At 42.8% G+C, this 22,438-nt stretch overlaps 1 protein-coding gene and 1 long non-coding RNA gene across 4 annotated transcripts in view; one reads left to right on the plus strand and one right to left on the minus strand.

Annotated features, from left to right (window-relative positions):
- The window catches only part of LOC309843619, a 90,472-nt gene extending 70,555 nt beyond the window's left edge, over positions 1 to 19,917 (plus strand). Inside the window, exons 4-5 of the long non-coding RNA XR_014300252.1 lie at positions 1 to 15,335; positions 17,546 to 19,917. This is a non-coding gene — a long non-coding RNA (uncharacterized lncRNA). The remainder of the gene's footprint in view (positions 15,336 to 17,545) is intronic.
- ITGA6 (integrin subunit alpha 6) overlaps positions 3,308 to 22,438 on the minus strand; it is a 78,287-nt gene continuing 59,156 nt past the window's right edge. For 2 of the 3 annotated variants that reach the window (XM_082689155.1, XM_082689153.1), the window contains exons 14-25: positions 21,170 to 21,285; positions 20,866 to 21,055; positions 20,670 to 20,753; positions 20,494 to 20,573; positions 20,262 to 20,339; positions 20,072 to 20,174; positions 18,575 to 18,748; positions 16,927 to 17,025; positions 16,478 to 16,588; positions 16,279 to 16,377; positions 10,866 to 10,991; positions 3,308 to 5,392 (exon numbers count right to left, since the gene is read on the minus strand). In XM_082689155.1, the coding sequence (XP_082545281.1) occupies positions 5,231 to 5,392; positions 10,866 to 10,991; positions 16,279 to 16,377; positions 16,478 to 16,588; positions 16,927 to 17,025; positions 18,575 to 18,748; positions 20,072 to 20,174; positions 20,262 to 20,339; positions 20,494 to 20,573; positions 20,670 to 20,753; positions 20,866 to 21,055; positions 21,170 to 21,285 (1,422 nt within the window). In that variant the 3' untranslated portion in view covers positions 3,308 to 5,230. Of the gene's footprint in view, positions 5,393 to 7,532; positions 7,659 to 10,865; positions 10,992 to 16,278; positions 16,378 to 16,477; positions 16,589 to 16,926; positions 17,026 to 18,574; positions 18,749 to 20,071; positions 20,175 to 20,261; positions 20,340 to 20,493; positions 20,574 to 20,669; positions 20,754 to 20,865; positions 21,056 to 21,169; positions 21,286 to 22,438 lie in introns of all 3 variants that reach the window. The other variant, XM_082689154.1, reaches the window with a different exon arrangement.

Raw genomic sequence — 22,438 nt, forward strand, 5'->3', positions numbered from 1 at the left:
ATCACAAGTAGGCAGAAAGGCAGGCAGAGAGAGAGAGAGGAGGAAGCAGGCTCCCCGCTGAGCAGAGAGCCCGACTCGGGACTTGATCCCAGGATCCTGAGATCATGACCCGAGCCGAAGGCAGCAGCTTAACCCACTGAGCCACCCAGGTGCCCAGATCTTCTCTCATTCTTACAGGCCACATAAAAGATGTTGGGGAGGGAAGGACTTTAGTAATAGAGAATTGGGGGTTGTTGTTGTTGTTGTTAGAAATGATGAGGGGCAGAGGGAGAGAGAACCTTAAGCAGGCTTCACACCTAGTGCAGAGACTGACACAGCGCTCGATCTCACTACCCTGAGATCATGACCTGAGTCAAAACCAAGAACTGGACACTTAACTGAGCCAGATGGGTGCCCCTTGTTTTTTATTGAGGTGCAGTTAACACACAGTGTTACATTAGTTACAGGTGTACAACACAGTAATTAGACAATTCCATACATTGTCATATTCAACCCAAGTGTAGCTGCCATTTACCATAAAATGCTGTTACATTATTAACTATATTCACTATGCTTTTTCATCCCTGTGACTTACACGTTCCAAAACTGAAAGCTTGTACCTCCCACTCTCCTTTATGATTTTCTTGTTTCCTCTCTATACCCTTCTCCCCTCTGGCAACCACCAGTTTGTTCTCTGTTTATGTGTCCGTTTCTCCTTTGTTTGCTTTTTTATATTCTGCATCTAAGTGAAATCACATGGCATTTGTCTTTCTCTGACTTATGTCACTTAGCATTATACCCTCTAGTTCCATCCATGTTGTCACAAATGGCAAGATCTCTTTTTATGGCTGCATAATATTCCATAGATCATGTATACCATATCTTCTTTTTCCATTCATCTAACAGTTATTAAAATACACTTGTCTCTTTCACAATGACAGGATTTTAAGATTTGAGAGAGAAAAAGCACATATGAGGGGAGGGGTAGAGGGAGAGAGAATGAAGCCCGACACGGGTCTGGATTCATGACCGTGAGATCATGACCAGAGCCAAAAACAAGCATCAGATGCTCAAGTGACTGAGCCACAAAGGCACACCTTACAATGACAGGATCTTTTTTTTTTTTTTTAGGTTTTGTTTATTTGATAGATCACAATTAGGCAGAGAGGCAGGCAGTGAGGCAGGCAGAGAGGGGAAGCAGGCTCCCTGCAGGGAGCCTGATGTCGGGCTCAATCCCAGGAGCCTGGGATCATGACCTGAGTCAAAGGCAGAGGCTTAACCCACTGAGCCACCCAGGCGCCCCACAATGACAGGATCTTAACACTTACACCTATCTACTGGTTATTTCCTTATGCACTAAGCTCTGGATAATGAAAGAAGTACATGCTCTCCCTGTAGTTTGAGACTGTGAATGTTCTAGAAGTATAAATAGTAAAATTTTACCTGACCTCTACTAACGTGGGTCTGTCACTGCTTGTTTCCCTGGAACAGTCTGAGAGATGGCTTGGGGGAGAGGGCGAAGAATGACTGAGGCCCTTAAGCTCTGCTGACTCTATAGGAATTGCACTTAACTTCTTCACTCCGGTGTCCTCATTAACCATTCCCTGGTTGGTTATGTGTTGTGTGGCACGTGGTCTACCCTTGCACTGTGCTAGACCAGTTTTTTCCTGATTTCTGTCTTCTAATTCACTTAGAGGGTTTAACCATGAATCCCTCTACAACTTTTCTTCTAGATTTCTTGGGGTCTGTTGGTTAACGTCTCTGTAGACCTGGCCTCAGCCACTGGTCTTCAGCACTTTCCCCATTCTAACAGCTGGGCCAGATGCCTTTCAGAGTCTGCAAAACCTGTTTTCTAAAGGTACAGGAGAAAAAACACTCACTTGCCCTGTGCTCGTAAACAGGAACTAGTGGAAGAACAGAGACCTACTGGCTTTTTTGTGGTAGTTCCTGTTTTGAGATCCTTACGTTCATTTTCTTCATCTCTTTGAACTTGCTTTTTCCTCAGTGGTTGACCCACGATTAGACCCTACCCTCTGGTCTTAAGGAACTGCCTTCAGCCATTTACTTCATGCTATGCCTCCTGATCACAACTCTCATTACTTTGTTTTCTCAGCCTTAAGGTTGTACTTATCTGGAACCCAGGCACCTAGAGCATTTCACTCTTTTCTTCTTTAAAACAGAACAGTCTATTAACCCCAATCTGTCTTCCCACATTGTCCTCTCATGAGGTAGTATGCCAGGGGTCAGTTCTCATTACCATGTTGTCATGTAGGATAGAAGGCTTGATCTTACCCTTACTTCCCTGATGTGGACAATTTAAAGCATTACCACTTATATCTGCCCCACATTCCAGAACAGTCCCAGCCCCAAAGGCATGACCCCGTGTGAGACTGTGCAACCAGCAACAAAATGTCAGTGTTTGTAAATGGATCCAAGGATATTCCTATTTATCTTCTACTGTCATTCCTAGGCATTCCTGTAGAAATTTTTAAGAGGGAGAGGAAGGGATATAATCCTATCAAGTATTGCCATGATGTCCAGTGCAGGAAACCTACACCATAGTCCAAGTACAGCCACGGGCACTTGGAACAATGATTACAGATTGTAGTCATTAATATGGGTAGGTCCAGGGGACTCTGAATAAAGGTTCACACTGATCTGTCATTAGAAAGTACCCATCACATTTCTTTGGGTGGTAAAACCTGTCTGATCTTCAAAGAACCAAGATTCACTATATAATACTTAATAGAAAACTATTACTTAATTTACTGGACAGATGATACATTTTACATTGGAAATTTATTCGGGACAGGGCATGCTATTTGCTTTAATATCTGAGCTCTATCTCCATGCCTTAGTTTCATTTAGATTGTGATAATCTAGCTAAAGAAGGTTCATAAAATTGCTTATAAATCTAAACAGAAAACTTTGGTGAAGAAAATATTTTCAGGCCCATCAGTTCTACCACATCAGTCCTTGGTGATCAGTAGTGCCACAGCCAAACTGCTCTCACGTCCAAAATATCTTCTCAGAAGAGAGCAACTTTGCCACAAGAACTCTTACTCTTCGTGCCATGGTATCATTGCTAAACGACATCTCCCAATTTGTAGGGATCTCAAATAAGGCCATCTTTCAGATCAGTTGATGTCAAAAAAAAAAAAAAAAAAAAAAAAAAAGAACAGTAGAGCCCAAAGGAAAAAAAAGAAAACCTTCAATCAAACAAAATAAAATCTCAAAAACTTGAGTTAGCCTTCATTAAATAAAAAAACAATTAGGTTATTTATAATTTTAGAGTTTCACATATATAATGCTGTGTTAATAAGCAATGAACACTTTCATAAAAAAATTTATTTCACACTTTTATACAAATATCCACAGGTATTTTCTAATCATAATTTTACAGTGCTACTTAGGATTAAAATGTATCAAATGCAAACAGACCCAGTGACTTGACTTGAGATGACATTTTTAACAATAAACACCATGATGTTCCTTGTTGGACCAGCCTTCCACCTCTTCCCTTATAGGACATTCTTTGCTTTCTAACAAAGATCTACAGACACTTTCAAAATACCAGCTCCATGGCAACCTATAAAGCCAGTGCATTTGGTTACAAGGTACCTACCTAAGCAAGAAACCTAGATTTCAAACACTGGTATGACCTGTTTTAGAGAAACTTTTGTAAACAAAGTATCATTTGTAAAACCATCTTTGTGAATGAAAGTTCCAAAGTACAATGAGAATAATGTCCTTAGTATCTTCAGAGCATACAATTTCTGTAAAGAAAAAAAACTCTGAAGCAACAATTTGTTCCAACAAATTAGCACCTGTTTGCTATTATTCCCCATCTAACTTAACATTTTGAAGTACAGTAATTTTTAAAAATTTGGATTTCCTATCTTGTTCATTGTCTCTTGAATGTATAGAAATGCTTTCCTCTTCTGCCAGTTCATTTTTACAATTAAAACCATTGAAAACTGTAGTTAGCGTAGTCCCAAAGTAATGTGGGGGGCTACAGATAGGGGAGGAGACAAAAACCAGAACACTGACTCACCGATTAAATGGTTCCAACATTTAAAAACATAAAAGCCGTGATGTTCTGACTTCCGGGATCAGATACTCAGTAGTCTCGCACTGGATCCGTCTGGACCCACCATAGGCACCGACCCTCTCTTTCAAGTCCTGACAGTACAGTGTGGGCGGCAGGGCTTACACCGCACCCGAGTCCAGCAAATCAACCCATTATTTCCAAGAGTTCCTGAAAGTTACAGCACAAAGGGTGCAGAAGACCTCACACAGGGCTCTAAACTCAACAATATGCGTTGTCCGGTAAGAATTGAGCATCTTACGGTTAACTCCTCTTTCTGAAACAGTTTGGGTCTGGAAGAGGGGGGTGAGGGCTGTCAGGAAGGGAGATGTAATAACTTACAAAGGATTTTTTTTTTTTTTTTTGCACGAAATTCAAACCCATGACCTCCCATGTTCTAATTCTGATTGTTCAATCCAAGGGTAAAGTGGAGAATCTTTGGCCTGTCAATGACAAAACGGTCGTAAAAAAAAAAAAAAGAAAAAGAAAAAGAAAAAATAAATAGCATATACAAGTAAGTCTAAGGTAGCATTCAAGTCTGTTGCACCTGTGTGTGTGAGCAGGAAGGGTGAAAGCTGTATGTTACCTGGTGGGAGAAGTGTTCACACGTCTAGGAAATGGGGACAGATGGCAGGATGGCAACGCCACCTATTGCACATTGCACTGAAGGTAGCACTCTGAAGTGAAACACAGCTACCCGAGGGCACAGTCTGGTGCTGCCACTGCTCCCTTGCGGCTCTCCGGTCCTAGGGGAGGGAGGTGTGCAGAGGCAGTGCCAACCACCGCAGCCGGCCTATCAGCACAGTGACCGTGACTGGTGCCGTCTTCAGCTATGCTAGGGGGAGGACAGGGCGGGAGCACCGCGGGGGAGGCCCTACTGGGGCCCAGGCAAGTCAGCCACACCAAAAACAAAGGCAACCCGGAAAGTTAAATTAAGGCAGTTAAAGAAAACTCCATTCCAACAGTCTTAAATTCGGCTGTGCCAGACCAGAGAGCCCCAGGCTACACGTCAGCGTCCACAGTGAAAACTGTCCAAGTTCGTACTGGGCGTAGTCTGTCTGAAATTAATATTCAGGGATCGAGCAGGCTCGCAAGTCCACTTAGATGTCGGAGTTGGGCGGGGAAGAGCAGTTTGGGTACTGGGAAGCTTTTTTTTGGCCCCTCTTAGGAGTAGCTTTCATTTTCATTCCACCTTGTGATCCACTGTTTTTTTTCAAGGTTATCAATGTATTTTTCATCTTTGATCTCCCGCTCTTCCTTCCGGATCCTCACAGCATGGTATCGGGGAACGCTATCGTCGTACCTGGAGCGTTTAAAGAATCCGCACTGATCAAAGGGAGAGAGAAGCAGAAACAAATTAAGGATTGCAGGAAAAGCAAGTGCACAAAATGGGAATGTCTAAGCTTCCTGTTCAGCTACGCCTACCTCTGGACGAAGGGAAAAAAGACATGGTTTCTTTTAAGAAGGAACGAGCAGGTTGAAAAGACAACAGCCATTGGGGATAAGCGGAAGAGAAGACAGCTGTAAAACTAGAAGGAAAGTCCGTTTTTTCCATCTTGTCTTTACATTTTATAACAATGTAGTAAGCTGCCTCTTTACTAACAATTTCAGAGCTCTGGAACAGTGCTTCCATTTTTTATAATCACAATACTCTGTTTAAAAGATCTCAATTTTGGATTAGATGTTAAAGAACAATCTTTTTAAAGGCCACGAACTAAAGAATATTTTGTGTCCTTGTCTCACTAACAAAATGAAATCAAATCACCCATATTTTTACAGATTACTATTCGACTATGCCAGTGTTCAAATGAGTCATTTTAAGAACTTTCTCTCCTCCGAGGCTAAGTACACATCTCTCATGAGCTGTAAGATAATTTACACTGTGTGGATTTCCTGTTGTGCTTCCAAATTTAAGCCGTTTCATTAAATCATGTAGTAACCGTGTCCTATAATAAAATCAATCAGGTACTGCAAAGAACTTGAGGAAAGTATGCCATTAAATTTCAGAGCACCCCTAATTTTTTTTTTTGCAGAAGACATTTACACTTAAATTATTTATGAATATATATTTTATTCATTTTTTAAAAAATATTCAATCTGATCCAAAGTAGATTTTTATGGAGAACATATCAGGAAAATTTTTAATCAAATTGAAATTTTTAAATGAATAAAATATGTTTCATGGAAAAGATGTGCTTCGATTTAAATGCAGCTAGGAGGAGGATGAGGAAGATATTTGGAATGGTTAATGTGTATCATGTAATAGGAACAGAACATTTATTTCGAATGAGGTTATAAAAATGTCATGGGGCAAAGTAAAATTAGATTCAGTCATCACTAAATCATTGGGAAAAATGGACCGAGAAGTTTTGTCGTAAGGCCATTTCCACATTGGACTCCTTTATTATTTTGTGCAAAAAGCCAAAATACCTGTTACAAAATGTGGCTCTTGCTTCATTTTAAAAGAGGAGGAAGTCAAGGGTGGTATGTAGAACTGAAATGGAAAGGCTGGGATTCATTGTGACAGTGTCATGGAAAGGGATTATAGGAAGAATTCCATCCCCTCGTGCCCACATAAATGGAAAAAGGAATTACCACCAATTCCTGTTTCCATGGATTTACAAACAAGGGAAGCAAAACACGAACTTAAAATCAATCAAGACCCAAAGTTGAATAAGATCTCTAGGAACATGAAACAAGGTCAAACTCCATTACAACATATTGAAACCGTAACTGTCCAGAGCATTTTTATATTAGAATTTTGTATAATGAAGGTCACTTGGTAAAGAGCGATCTTCTGAAATTGGCCATCGTGTCCACCAGGTCAACACATTCATAGTTTGTTGTAGTGGTCTTTGACCCGTAGTAGATATGCAGGAAAAGGAAGTCGCATGCTTAGCGAGCATAAAACAATTTCTGAGCAACAAAAGCATTCCAAGCCTTCCCCCATCACTTTATAGCAAGATCAGAAAGGACAGTAAGGAAGCCTTCTCAAGAGAAACACAATGTTTCCAACATGCAACAGGTTAATTAGGCAGTCAACACAAGCTTCTATCTGTGGAAAATCCCAAAGTGGACAAGAAATCTGCAGTGATTTCTTATTCACCTTTGAAATTCCAAGTGGGATGCTATATACTGGGTTTACAACACATGGCAAACTGGGCTCCTAGGGAGGTCTAATGCCTCCTTTTGTGTGTACATAGAGTCCAATCATCTTCATTGCTGTGGGTGACATTTAACAACACAAAATAACTCACCTGCAATAAAAGATTCTTTGTGCATTTCTAAAACACAAACAAAACTGAGCTTTCAAGTGAAATAAAACAAATCCAAGCAAGGCAAGCCAGTGTGGACATTTGGAAACATCTGTTAATGGGACACACACAGCAAGCTGTTGCTCTTAAAGTTAGCCACCACAACCATAGCAGGTCCCACAGCTAGCAATGAAAAAACATTGATCAATTACCACAGAAGTAGATCAATACTATGCATCAGAAGTAAGCCTCTCTTTATCAGACGGCTGAGCATGGATCTCAGCCTTGTGATAGGTGGCATCATAATGATCTTTCTTATTTCTCTTGAAGAAACCACACTATAAGGAAGCAAGGTATTTAGTCAGTTTTACAGTTTTGTGTATAACAGAGAAACAAAAGAAAAATCTCAGATTGTAATCTGTTTTCTAGTTATGGCTTGTTACAAAGAGCCCACTTATGGATCAACCAGAAGTGAACAGCCACCAAACCGACCTGATTACCATGGGTCTCTGGTCTGATACTTAAACCGGATGACATTAATTCGCTAATTGGTTTTTCCATCTGTAACCAACATCCGGAGGACAAAAAAAAATCATCTTAAAAGGAAAATCATATATCCTTCTGATTATAGCTTTGGGTGGTTTCTTCATGCAGGAGAATATGAACTCTAAAATAGGCAAAAGATTGATTTCTGCAGTTTTTCTGTGACAAAGATGATCTAGATTTAGCATAAATCCAAATAAAATAGATACGACATTTTTCTGCCTTTCACAGGAAGTTTCATGGAACAACTGCTGTGTACTTGAGGACTTTGTATTTGTGGGTAAATCGTAATATAAATTCGAATACACCATCATGAAAGAATGACAGCTGTTATGTTCCCAAATTCTAACACACCAGGTAATCGCTAAATGGTAGGAACCTGTGCTCCTCAGGTTAGGTCACTCTCAATCATCACAGAGATGTAATTCCCCTTTTTACTATAATTTCCTTCATTCAACGAGGGAGGACTTTTTCTATTTTCTTGTTTGTAAGGCTGTAGAACTACCCTTTGGAATCAGCTTGGTCAAATAAGTCTGCCCTCCTGGAAAACTCTGCTTCCTAGTCTGGCCACTCCTTAAAGTGAAAATCTAGATGCTTTGTACGGCATGGTAACTACGAACTACATGTGGGTATTTCAAAGTTAAATCAAAAACACCTGCAACAGCCACATGCCAAGTGTTCAATAGCCACATGTGTCCCGCTGGCTAGTACAGCTTCATAATGGCTCCGTTATCATAGTTTTACCCTTTATCTTGATGTCTACTTGTGACTCCCTCCATCTAATACACAGTGACCACACCCAGCCAACTTGCAGTAACACATGCGGTCGATAGGGAACCAAGTGTCCTTGTCCTGCTTCCAGCCTGGCAGCATTCTTACCATCCACAGGCATGAGCATCCTTGTTGGCAAAATGAAGGTGACTAGACCAGCCTGAAGGAAGGACTTTCCTCTTTACCTCCAAACAAAACCCTCTGCAATATCCTAGTATTTAAAGCAGATAACATCAGGGGTGCCTGGGTGGCTCAGTCATTAAGTGTCTGCCTTCAACCCAGGTCATAATCCCGGGGTCTGGGGATCAAGAGCCTGCTTTTCCCTCTCCCATGACCCCTGCTTGTATTCCCTCTCTCACTGTCTCTCTCTCTCTCTCTCTGTGTCAAATAAAGAAATAAAGCACATAACATCAGAATGACTCTGGCTGAAGCGGGGATATTGGCCCTAGCTGCACCACCCTAGCTTAATCTTGGCACCTACGTGGATGTGTAAAACCCGGTTTAATGGCCACTGAACTGGAGTCCTTTATGGCCCTTAAGCTCCATGATTTTAATACATGAAAAGGCATCATTTATTTTGAGAAAGAAGAGTATCAGTAAAGTAATAAAAGTGGTCTTCGTGTAGGGCTCATAGGAGGTTGATTAGGGTTCACTTGTGAGTTCTGGATACCTTAGAGCTACAAACAACCCATGAGATTATCTAGTCCAGTCCACTCACTAAAAATTGAAAGCAAACCAGTGCCCCAGGAAGATGAAATGATTTGCCTAAAATTATAGAGCTTGGGTGTTTTTTAATTCTCACCCCACAGCTATGTCTCATCCTCATTAAAGACTGCCAGTAGGACCTGCTCTGAAGAAGACTATCCTTGTGACCTCCTCCAGAAAGCACACAAAAGCCATCCTCAAATACTAAATTTCAAATTTAGTTTTTGATACAGAATAATTTTCAGAGCATCTCCTATTGCTGGCTGTGCTGACCAGAGTAACCGGCTGCCCGGAGGGGATGTCAGCAGTAAAACTGGCCAGTACCCAATGCAGGGAGGAGTCTTGCAATGCAAGGAAGGAAACAGTCACCAACCTCCAAATCACACATTTGGAGAACACCAGAAAACTCACTCAGACTGGTAAAAGGCAGTTGTTTGGAAAAATAGCATACCAAAAAAAATCCCCAATATTTGAAAGTGACAGTATCTGAATCTGTCAGTTATACTCTTGGATCCAAGGGAAAGGATAAAGATGGTCTAATCCTAGAGATTGTTAGTAGAGGTTTATAATCATTTAATTCAAAATCCTCTGGACCAGAGAGGTGTGGAAATCTAGAATTTTGGCATTTTAGAAAAGTAATATGCTGCATGCATAAAACTACTCTAACCAAAACATTATTAGTTTCACAGCAGAACCATTAAATAAAGGATAAAGAATACAAATAGCTTCTCTTCACATGTTGTCCAGTTCTGCGGCCAAGTAAGTCATTATGAACTTTCAGCTTTCAGAGTTTTCTGCAATTTGTAGTTGTCGATAAGGGACTATGAACCTTCATTAGTCACTTAGAATAATCCAAACTATGGGTCATAATCTTTGCCAACAAAAGTATGCAACCATCTCATACATACATTTTTATAATATAGACTGTGTATTGGCAGAAATCCAGGAGAAGATACTAATTTTACTTGCAGGACCAAATCCTAATGAAGAATATCCTATTAAACCCAGATCTTGTTTGAGAGATGCAGTGAGGACCCCCTTGCAATGGAGTTACAAATTTCTTGCTTTTCTGTTCCTAATCTAGTTGCAGCTTTCACAAGCCCCCATGGCTACCGTGAACATTTCTTTACAAAAGTTGAAATTAACAAGGATACAAGTTCAGATTAATGTGACAGCCAACAATTTGGCTTTGATTCAGAATTTTAGATAAAGAAAATGCTGAAGTGGTAACGTTTTTTAAATTGGTATTTGCCAAACTTGCTAAGTTATGTGATAAACACCAAAATTTATTTAAGAAACTCCTTATAATATACAAATACTTTTAAATTTCAGGTATGAGGAAATATACGGGTGTTCATCATAAAATTCTCAAGTTTGCTTCATGTTGGCAAAGTTTCATAATGAAATGTTGAGAAAAGGGAAGCAATACAAAGGAATACACAGATTCTATCAGTGTAAATTCACTCTTTTAAAAAGCAAGAGATAAAAATTAGGTTGTTAGAACTCAAATGCCAAATAGGACTTACCTTCCATAGTATAAATACTAAGAGAGCCAGCATCAGGATCCCAGCGAGGATAGCCACTAGGATAATCCACCACGGTACTCCTGAGTACTGAGCGACGGTCTTGGAGGGAAACACAGTCACACGAATCTATGGGGCATAAAAGCAAGCGCCACTGTAAGGCAAGTGAGAATACCAGGAGTTTATAGTTCCAAGTCTGCTTCCAGACACATTTTGAACAATGCAGCCTGTGGAGGAATGAGATGCCTTTCTGATGTGAGATCTTTTCCCAGAACCTGGAAAATGCTGGACTGTGTTTTGACAAAGTTATTATTATTTTTTTTTTTTTGGTAACTCATCTTTTTTAAACTTTTGTATTGAATCAAAGTAATTGTGTAATAAAGCACTTTTTTTCATCTCCAACATTCAACAATCGTCAATATACAGCCCATCTTGCTTCATCTGTATAACCTGGCATCTTGTTGAGAACGATCACCTTCGCTTTTCGTTTTCAGTAGTGGAAATAAAGGGGCCATTTTATGTAGAATTAACCTATATTCCTCACTTGGACTTTAAAGTTGTTGTGAAAAATAAAAACAGGGACGGAGCTATAGTGCTGATACCACGGTAACTTCCCCTTAGGATGTCTAATGAAGGACCGTCAGGCACAAGAAGACTTCCTTAAACGGCCTGGTGCGTGCTCTCCAACAGTGTATTTGGATAGAGCAGACCCTTTCAGAGGTGACTTCGAGCTGTAAACAGTAGCTGATGAGAAGCCTAAGCTCTAGACATTTGATAGTTGGCAAATATCAATTAAACAGAAGTGGTGTTTATTCAGAAATCTAAAAAGTTGCTTCTGGCAATTTGCAACAACTCGGTTCTGTGCCTTTAGTGGATTTCCATAATTCCAGGAGACTATTTTTCAAAGCTCCTGAAAGACCTGGTGTTTGCTACAAATAGGATTTCATAAGCCAACAGATTAGCGAGCTTCCAGTTTGAAGTTTCTGGTATTTCTGACTTAAGAGAATGTAAAGTGAAGGATAAACAAAAAGTGCGAGCCATTAAGTTCTGAGAAGTGGTTTCAGTCCAGTACTGTTAGTCCCGGATGCTGCCTAAAAAGGCTTCCATATCTGCCAACATTCTGCTTTGATTAACAAAAAGTCTTCACTAAAATACTTCCTTTTCTACTTATACTAGAAAACAACCTCTCAACTCATCTGACTTTAGAATATACTCTGAAGCAAGAGAACTGCTTTTCTTGGAACATTTAAGAACGAAGAAGTCCTTTTCAGCCTGCTCTCCTGACTCCAACACCTTTATCAGCTACTGTGTTTCCTGTTATGCTCTCAGTGAGGTTTGGCCCAAACTGGCAGCCAGCCCTACCCCCAGGGAAGGAGTGCCCCGTGGCTCACTTCCCCTCACCACCCTTCGCCCGACAGGCACCCCAGCTTTAAGCTAGAACAACCCTTTCTTGAGATGACGAGGTCTAGCACAGGGGTATCCACGAAATGGGAAGAACAGTGGAAACAGTGATAAAAGAGGGCACTTGGGATCAGTAAGCCTCCCTACTATGAACCCAAACAAAACCACTAATGAGCCAGCTCCCTATCACTTATTCTGCCTATCTAGTAGAAGGAAGCATAGAGTACGTCCTGGGGGCAAGGGGACAACCTGGAAGGGCCATCCTCATTTTTAAGCCTAAGCTCTGTTAAACCTGGAAGTGGAGAGTAGAGAATGGTCCATGGCAGGGGAATCAGCTTTTATAATCAGACCCCATACCAGAGCCTTTCAAATGGCTGGTAATAGGGAAAATCATTCCTATAAATGGCAGCAATCCAACAGTATGGGGGGGGGGAGGACTGTGTATGGAAATCCAGCTGGGAGATCTAGCCCCAAGTCTGGCTACCATTCAAACCAGATTTGGGAGCCTTTTAGAACAACTCACTGGGCATCAAAGACAGAGGACTGAAGCCAGGGGCAGAGCCACACACTTAAAGGGCAGACGGGCTCCGCAAACCCAGGCTGGGTGTAAGGCCACACTGTAGTCCACGAAAGGGAGGAAGGCCAGTCAGCCGAGATTTTGTTTCCTGAAACTGTCAACTAAAGTTTTGTTCCTGTAGGATGGTCATTCTCCAGCAGGGACTGGGAATAAAGGGGGATGGAGCCTCAGTATAGGGTCAGGGGAGCTCTGGGAAGCCTGGTCAGATCTTGCCACAGCAGCTGTTGTTAATGGACAGTGACAGGTTGAGGTGAGTAGCAATTACTCCAACTCCAAAAACAATGGGGGGGGGTGCCTAGATTTAAAATCTAGGCATTTCCATAGGGATGACCTATGCATGTGAACCTCATCCATCATGTGCCCATGAAGGGGAAATGGGGCCAAAGGTCTGCTGATGAGTCAGTGCAATCGTGAGTGAGCAGGGCTTACCCCTCATTCACTTGCTCGCTGCCAGAATCGTTGCCCTGAATCACTCTAACGTCATACCCTCTATTCTTACTGCACATCAGTGTAAGAAATCACTCCGTGAAGGTATTTTCATGTCTTTCACAAAACTATGTTAAAGACCTCATTCCCTTAGTGAGTGTTCCTCATATCAGAAACTCATCTTATAAAAGGATCCATATCTCAAATTCTCCACATTTAGAGCCAAAAGAAGAAAATCACATTTCCCTAAAGAATGCTGTGTTTTTCACCTACCATATTTTCTCATCTCTGGCATCCAGGAAACAGATACTCTTTCCAACTTCCTTAGGAATAAAGTGGGGGATATAGAAATACAACTAATAAACAATTCGTTCCTTGGCTCAATTCAACAATTATCTCCTGGTTCACCATGAATCATTAAATTCTTAACAGTTCACAAGGCGAATCTTATTACTTTTGCTTCTCTATCATTCATGCAGGGAAGGCACACAGTGTGTCCTTAGTAAGTGCTTATAAACCAGATGGATTTCACTGGTGCTAAAATGTAACCATTTTATCTGGTTTAGTTAGGAGACCAGTTCTATTGGACTTTGTTCTAACAATGTACTAAAATGTTCATATTAAGAAGTGAACACAAAACTCTTAAAATTGTTGGGTTATAAAGGAAACAAAAAGGTTTTTTTTTTTTTTTTCTTCTCTTTTAAAGCCAGGAGTAGAGTAAGAGCAAGGGGAAGTTTTAATATGAAGACCAAAAGATAAGGCTGAATAACCCCACCTCCTCGCTTCTCTCTCCAAAGAAAGATGATCTTTGGGTTGGAAAGGACAGAGGAACCAAGATAAAGACAGAACTGAAACCCCAAATAAGTGAGGGAATAAGAAAGGAAAGCACTGTAACACTTGAATCAAGCTTAAATCTTTAGGCCCAGAAAAAGTACACTTTAAAATACTGAAGAAACCTATAGGGAGAACATGGAAGCTGTTGTCACTCAGAAATCAGTCAAGAGAAGAGGTGCCAGAAGACTAGAGGCAAGAAAATGTCTCTCTCTTCAAAATAAATGCACTCTAGATACAAGACATTGATCCACTCACGTACCTACCAATTATTAAACCAAGGAGGATCACAGCAGGGATCCCAACTCCCATGAGCAGGCATGAGTTCTCCAAGCCCCAACATGAAAGGCCCAAGAGAGCCTCACTTTCCTGTGTGACCCAGCCACTAGACTGGTTACCAGCACCCCAGTTCCATCATCTTCCAGCCAACAAGAGCACCCGAGGAGGACTTAGGAGCCCACCGTCTGGTCTCCCCTCCACATGTCTGCCAGTCCTGTGACCCTGAAGGAGAGATAACCTTCCTTGGATTGTTTTCTCATCTGAATTTGAGATCTGGGGACTTACAGAGTTAAGAACAGGAGCCCTGAAACCAGATGGGTTTACAGGTTTCCATACAGGACCGCACTGGCATCCCCCGCTGTGCCTGCTTCTTTTTTTGGAAAATGAGTCCATCTACCTCGTCATTCTGAGGTTTACAGGACTACACAGAGATAAAACGTCCAGTAAACTGCAGACCTTTTATTAAGGTGCTATTAATGTCTGTCCCTTCCTGTCCCTTCCCTCTCGAGAGTGTGGTGTTCTTCCAACTCTTAAATACCCAGTGATTCTCCAGGTTGTCGGTTTCAAGTTACAGAATGCTATGACCACTGCCTAGGTCAGAGGGGCAGAGAAGAGCTTCTCAGGGAGGCTCTGGCTTGGGTGACGATCCCTTATGATGCCTTATTGGTAAGAGGCGGGGAGGTGGGCTGGAGTAGCAGGCAGAGAGCATCTAAGGCTAGGGTAACCAGATGTATGGTTAAGTCTGGAACGGTCCTGATTTTTTAACCCTTGTCCCAGCATCCCGCCCAGGTTAGCATTTGCTCCAGACAAATGTCTTCGGGTGTGAATGATATACTTGAACAGCCAGGGATCGCTGTCTTCAGAAGCCAGTGCTCAGGAGGCTCACTGCGCTTTCGGCCGGCTCAATGTCCAAAGCCAGAACCCGTCCATAGGCACATCAGGAGATCAGCTGGAGAATAGTAAGTGACCACCTTTCTCTCCATTCAGTCTCTTTTACAAAACATTCTGGCACATGACATGCAGGCATTAGATCTCAAGAGCATGACACAAGGCCCTTTGGGCTCCACACCCCCTCCCCCCAAACAAGGAACCCTTCCCAGTGTGCCCCCCACACCACTGCTCCCAGTTCTGTTCAGTATTTTCTAAACTGCCTGGATGAGGACAGAGAAGCTGTGCTTCCCAGCTTTGAAAATGATAAAGCTCGCAGCAGAAGAAAGCTCAGAGAGGTCAAATGGTCAAGACTCAGCACTACTTTGTGAACTGAAACAATGGGCCACAAACAATCCACCTAAAATGTGAGGTTTACATTTAAAGGCATGCATTTAGAATTTTTTAAAAATTGCTCAAGGATGGGATATGGGAGCTATCTCTTGACAACACATCCTGTTGAAAACACTTGCAAATTTCAGCAGAACAGAAACACAGCTGCTGGAAGTACAAACACAATCTCCTGTGTACACTGGAAAAACCCAGTCTTAGGCTGACTGAGAGCAGTGTGGGGCCACTGTGTCTGGAGGGAAGGACCTCAGGGCGAGCCAAACTAGGCAGATTATGCATCTGTGCTCTGCCCACCCAGGAGTAACACTACCCGACTAGGGCCAGCCCAGGAAGGAAAGCACCTGGCCTGACGGGTACCTGAAAGGCTGGAGGCTTTGCTCTGAACAGAATGAGAGACCCATCCCAGGGCCATGCCAGTTTCCTTCCGTTATTCCAAAGGCTACTATGTGGCTGAGAAAGAGGACTTATTTGGGCCTTATCCCAAGGGGCATAACCAGGGACTGACTTTGTAAGATTCAAGCCTGGGTTCATATAGGAAGAGATCTTTTCTACTAACTATAGCTGGCCACACATGCCATGAGCCTGCAGGGCTCTGAGCCATGTGAAGGTGGGGAAGCCGCTCACCTGAGTGCCTGCGTTTGGCAGCTTGATGTTCTCGGCGGCGGCGGCCACATCGATGGAAGCCCGCACGAGAATGTCCAAGTAGTTCATTTTGGAATATTCCTGTTCGGAGACAAAGTTAGCAAATGCGTCAAGGAAGTGAGAAACGTTCTAACGAGATGGGCAATGATTTCCAGGGGACCGCCTCGTGGCAGGGCCGAACCTCTAGAAACGTGCTGTTCCATAACCTTGAGCGCAGAACAACAGAAGCCTTGCTGTCCAGCCCTCGCAGCGGGCAGCTGATGTTCACGCAGTTCACGTTCGTGCTGCAGTTCTGGAGAGAAAAGGATGGTAGTTAATACCCAACAGACTGGGGGCCCAGGTGGCTCAGTCGTTAAGTGCCTGACTTCGGCTCAGGTCATGATCCCAGGGGTTCTGGGATCAAGCCCCGCATAGGGCTCCCTGCTTACCAGGGAGACTGCTTCTCCCTCTCCCACTCCCCCTGCTTGTGTTCCCTCTCTTGCTGTGTCTCTGTCAAATAAATAAAATCTTTAAAAATTAAAATAAAACAAAAAATTAAAATAATAAAATAAAATCCAACAGTGTTGGCAGGGGAAGACCTTCCTGCCACCATCTTGTCCAATTGAATCACGGCTATTGAAAAATACTTACAAGGGTTTGATATTTTCTTTCAGCAAATAACGAAAATTTTCGGCTATCATCTATCTGTTTTTCAGCAATTTCCCGTTTCCTTCTTGAGTTGTGAGACTCCTGAAAAGAAATTATATCCAAAACAGTTCTACTGAATGTAACGGTCACCACTGCCTAGACCTCTTGGGCACCTCTCCCAAATGATGCCAAATTCACATCGTCAACAATTAATATCTCCCCATCTCCTGTCACCAAAGCCGCAGAAATAAGTGTAAAATCTACAAATGTTTCAATCTCCTTGCAAGTTCATTGACTGAAGTAGTTTATTTTCACTCTTTTAAAACTCAGGCGAAGAGAAAGCACACTTTCTTTGCTCTTCTGTCTCCTCACCAAACTGAACAGCCTGAGATCAGGCATCAAGTCTCATCCCTATGTCCCTAGTGCCCAGCTTGGTAACTGACTCATGGTAAAAAGTCAGCACATCTTGAATAAATAAATGACACCGACAAACAGAAAAAAGCAAAAGAACTGGTATGTGACTTATTCAAAGTAGAGTCCTGAAAACTAATCCACATAAGGAGTTTTAAGATAGCATTTTCCTTAAGATGGATTAAGAATCATGGACCATCTTGTTTTTCAGTTGATGAACAGAAGAACCTTCTAGAAGCTGCCAACAGTGAACACAGAGCACACCATCACTTAAACAGAGGAGCTCCCTCACTGCGATCTACTGAAAGTCAGCCCTCAACACGAGGATTAAAACCAGAAGAGAAGAAACAGACACACTGTAATGAAGCAGATGGTCACACTGGAGCATATGATAAACCAGGACTGTCAGCGTGCAGCAGCACATGCAGTTACGAGTATAGGCTTTGAAAACAAAGCAGAGCTCGGATGCAGAATCAGCCTCTTAACTGCTGAGGGAGTCTTAAAACATTAATCTCTCTGAGTCTCTCTTCTCTCATCTGTGAAATGGTAGGGATAAGAAAAAATACCTCCAAGAACTATCAAGGGGATGAAATGAGAAAAAGCAAATAACATGTTTGTTTTAGCATAGTGCCTGAGGCACAATCAACACTTATAAATATTTACTATTTTAAAAAATAAGAACGAGGGACACCTGGGTGGCTCAGTCAGTAAAGCATCTGCCTTTGGCTCAGGTCATGATCCTGGGGCCCTGGGATCGAGCCCCATGTTGGCTCCCTGCTCAGCGGGCAGTGTGCTTCTCCTGCTCCCTCTGTGTACTTGCTCTCTCTCTCCCTCTCATAAATAAATCTTTTTAAAAAAATAAATAAGAATGAAAGCTTTGAAGGTCTCTTGCTAACGTGCCAATCTCTTCTATAATGAGTTTGGTTCTATGGGGGGTGAACACTGACTGGCCCACCCCAGACGCATATCCCAGTTCTGTTTCTAGGTTATACTGGGTCCTAAACTTCAGAAAACATCATTTCCTTCAACAGGTCCTGGGTCAGACTGATGTGCCATCATGGCAGCTGATCAGCAGAAATCCTCAGCCTGACTTGGTTATTCAACTATGACAGAAGATGTGACACCAGAGAAGAAGTCAGCACACCACTATGTCACTTTTCCTCAGGAAATTAAGGATGTTCCCCCACAAAAGTTCGCTTTCCTTATATGTGCTACAGAGATGCAGGGTAAATCGATGTACCTTTAGGTTCAGGAAGTTTATTTCACTTCGTGGCTCACAAGCGATCTTTTCCAATCCTTTGGATTCTACTTTCACCAAATAAAGCAACCATTTGCCGTTGCTAATTTCTTTTGGCCACTGGATGTTCAAGGTTGCCGTGCCAAGGTTTTTAAGAGGTTTCCCCAAGTTAATTACCTGTAAGAAAATAACACGTATTATATCCCCGTGTAAGTCTCTCAATCTAAAATTAAATAGCCACTCCTGCAGCCAGGGAGAAAAAGCATGACCCTACGATAAAAAGTACAGGCTCCAGAGCTGAACTGCAGAGAGCCCGGCGCCCACAGCAGAGATGCAGGCCCAGGAAACGTCAGAGATGGAGGACTGCTCCTTCAACTCGGCAATTCCTGTGAGCAAGAGAATCTGCCTTGTTCGATACACCATGCTCCCGACCCGGAAGGTGGCAGAGGTCTGCGAGTCGCTCTATAACCTCCTGGGCCCTGTAGAGGAGTGTGGCCTGTGGCGGAGCGCCAGCAACCTGCTTCTAGGGAGCCCCTCCTTATGCCAAAATGAAGCCACCTCAGTCCGCTACCACAAGGGAGGGCAGGGGACGGTGGTTGGGTAGCAACTGAGAGTGGGAATAAAACCATTACAAAGGCCATGAATCAGGATTCAAGCCGGGAACAGAGCAGCTTCCTAGGCAGAAGCCAAATGAGGAGTGAGCTCTGTGTGTGGGGCAGGACCGCTGTGGCACCCAGGGCCGCCAGTGGCAACCACACCCATGCAGGCGTCCTCACCTCTGCCACCACCACCTATCCCAGCTGTGTCTACAATGCTGAGAGACACCCCAAGCAGAACTCAGCCCCCCATCCTGCTGGAGTCAGGGGTGGGTGCATTCTTGCCATCTCAGACACAGCCACTGGGCTGTCTTGGCTGATTTGAGCCACGCAGACCCAAACCCACAGATGAGTCACAAGCCCCCTCCGCACCATGCCCTCATGTTCACCCAACTGGATTGAGAGTCACTGTGATTCTTGCTTAGAAATGCTTCCTCACCGGCACCGGGCTTGTAAAATGTGAAGGAACATTAACCACACGCCGTAAGAGAGAGGACCTCACAACAGAAGAAAGAAATCCCAACACAGTCTAAAGCCAGATATCAACTATTTTGAGATCTGTGTGTTATAGGGACTCTGGGGAGAGAGAGGGGCGGGGTATTCCTTTGTCCCTACATCGCTTATACACAAAAACTAAACTGGATTTTGAACAAGTCCCATGTCGAATGATAGTTGTGTTCTCCATTCTGAAGGACAAAACTTCTACTGTAAGCTGGTATGTGATTTAAACATTGGTGAACTCACTTTTAACTGAGGATTTATCATGCTTATTTTTATTAATGTTGCTATTACATATTAAAGCTACATATCCACATTTACTAAAATTACATTACATATATTAACATATACAGTAGATGTTCGCCTTTGATATATAGAATAAAAAAGACTAACTGCTGAAACTTACCCTGAACTCATACTCTATTAAACTTCCCACCTCGTCTTCAGACTTCATTGCTTGCTCACCAACAACTGTACCTCCAAAATACACCTGGGAAGGTTTGGCAACTCTGTTAAATTAAAAAACACCAGTTTTAGTGAGGATTGTAAACGGTTCTTTTAAACACTGATTTGTTATGCTAAACACAAACACTTACCCAGAGACCGATAAAAGCAGTTCAATAACCACTTTTGCTGTAGCTGTAATTGAAGCCAAATTATCTTGATTGCTTGTTCTGAAAATGAAAAGGAAACAATAGGGTTTCATTTTAACAGTCAGTTTTCTCATTACAATTACACTCCTTTTATGAGTCAGAAGCACAGCCAATTCATTGACGGGCTGTGTTTTCATGAAATAATTCTGAATGGAAAGGTTGAAGCAATTCTTACGTTTCCAGCTTCAGATTAATATCCAGATCCGTGGTGTCAAAGGTAACCTCGGTTGTGCTTAAAATCAAATAGAAAGTCACCTGAAAAACAGAAACAGGCATTAACACAGACCAAGCGTGTTGACCCTGTAATGGCACCCGACACGGTACGGTGTGGGATGGGAAGGCATCACCTACACTGGAATTTCTTTTGAAAGGATTTCCAAGCTCACAGTCCGCTTGTGAGCCATTTTGATTGGCAACACAACTCAGCTGCTTCTCCTGTAACAGAAAAACAGATTACCCTCCGATTGCTTGCCCCCCCCCAAAAGCCTGAATCCCCACCATCCCCCGGGCTGGCTTGTTTGCTCCCAGGGGCTGTGAAACCACTTACAGGGAAAGCCCGCAGTTCTCGGTATGCTGAGTAAGTCAGAGTGTCGGGGAAAGTGGCCACAAGCTTTGCTTCGTGAGCGTCGTCTCCGTCTTTTGCAGGGTCCCTCGGATCGGAAGGGCTGTTGGTCACGGTTATTTCCAAAGCAATGTCCTTCTGGTCTTTTAGAACTAGTTCTGGTACACCTTTTTGACTATAAAACACACACACAAACGCACAAAAACAAAAATGACAAAGACCTCAGGATGTTTTCAGTAACCCAGTGCAAAGCCAGTCATTTTTGCCAGGATGACAGAGTGACTCTTACATTGGTAAGTAAGAAAATTTGTCTTGATTTCCTTCTCGGGTACAAAACTTGTATTCTAGTTTAAGGTTGCTGTTACATACATTGTCGTCTCCACATCCCTCTTTTAAGAAGTGCACCTGTAGGAGAACAAAACCATTGTTGTTTTGTGTTGGAGATTAATTATTTTTAATTTTTTAATGTAAATTCAAATTAAGTGACATATAATGTATTATTTGTCTCAGAAGTACAGGTCTGTGATTCATCAGTCTTACAGAACACCCAGTGCTCCTTCCATCACGTGCCCTCCTTAATGTCCCTCACCCAGTTACTCGATCCCTCCACCCACCACCCCTCCAGCAACTGTCAGTTTGTTTCTGAAGATTAGAGTCTCTTAGGGTTTGTCTCTCTCTGGTGAAAACAAAACCATCACAATTCTTGCCGTTGGGGACTGCGACAGTGACTGGCTGTTTCCATATACCCCTGTCCCTGTGCAAAAATTACCACAGCAGAAGCTTCAAAAATACTCAGCCGTGCAGCCAGTGCCTTTAAGGGAATTGTCTTTTAACTCTGTCCTTGAACAGAGCAGTGCTGTAAGAACACGCTGACCAGGCCCCCGAGGTGTAGCGACGAGCGTGAGCCCCACAGCCACACAGCTCCGCCTTCCAAACCCGGCTCTGCCGCGCACTTAGCCGTGGGGCTCTGGGCAAGTCACCTAACCTTTCAGACTCCAAGGGACGTCCCTGGTGATATGCGGATGCCACCAGCCGACTTTATAGGGATAATGTAAGAAGTGCCAGTAGTAGTGATGATGCTACCTAACGTGTGATTACTTATTTTAACTCCCTTAATCCTCACAACAGACCATGAGGATACAGTTATGGGCTCTGTTGAACAGAAGAGGAAACAGGCTAAGGTGAAGAAAACAAATGGCACAGCGCTAATGGGTGCTTCACAATCACACTGATCAATAAATAGCTGCTTGCTATTTATGTTCCTTGCTTGTTGTGTTCAACATGACTACAGAGCTGGGAACACCCACAAGAAACAGTCATGTGAGAAGCAGTAACATCCAAAGTCTATGAAAAAGTATGTAAAAGTACAAGGAACTACACTTTGTGACGATAAAGACAGTGTGCAGACTGAGGAGCCATGTCCTAGGCCTGAAGCAGTAAGTACTCGCTTCTGAGAGGCTTTGTCGGGGGCCATCAGAACTAAGAGCCACAGAGTAGACACTCTGGCACCGGCTGGATTTTGACGGCAGGTACACAATGCCAAATCCAGACACCACAG

Source organism: Mustela nivalis (assembly GCF_964662115.1).
Source record: "Mustela nivalis genome assembly, chromosome: 11".
In the NCBI taxonomy this organism is placed as follows: Eukaryota; Metazoa; Chordata; class Mammalia; order Carnivora; family Mustelidae; genus Mustela; species Mustela nivalis.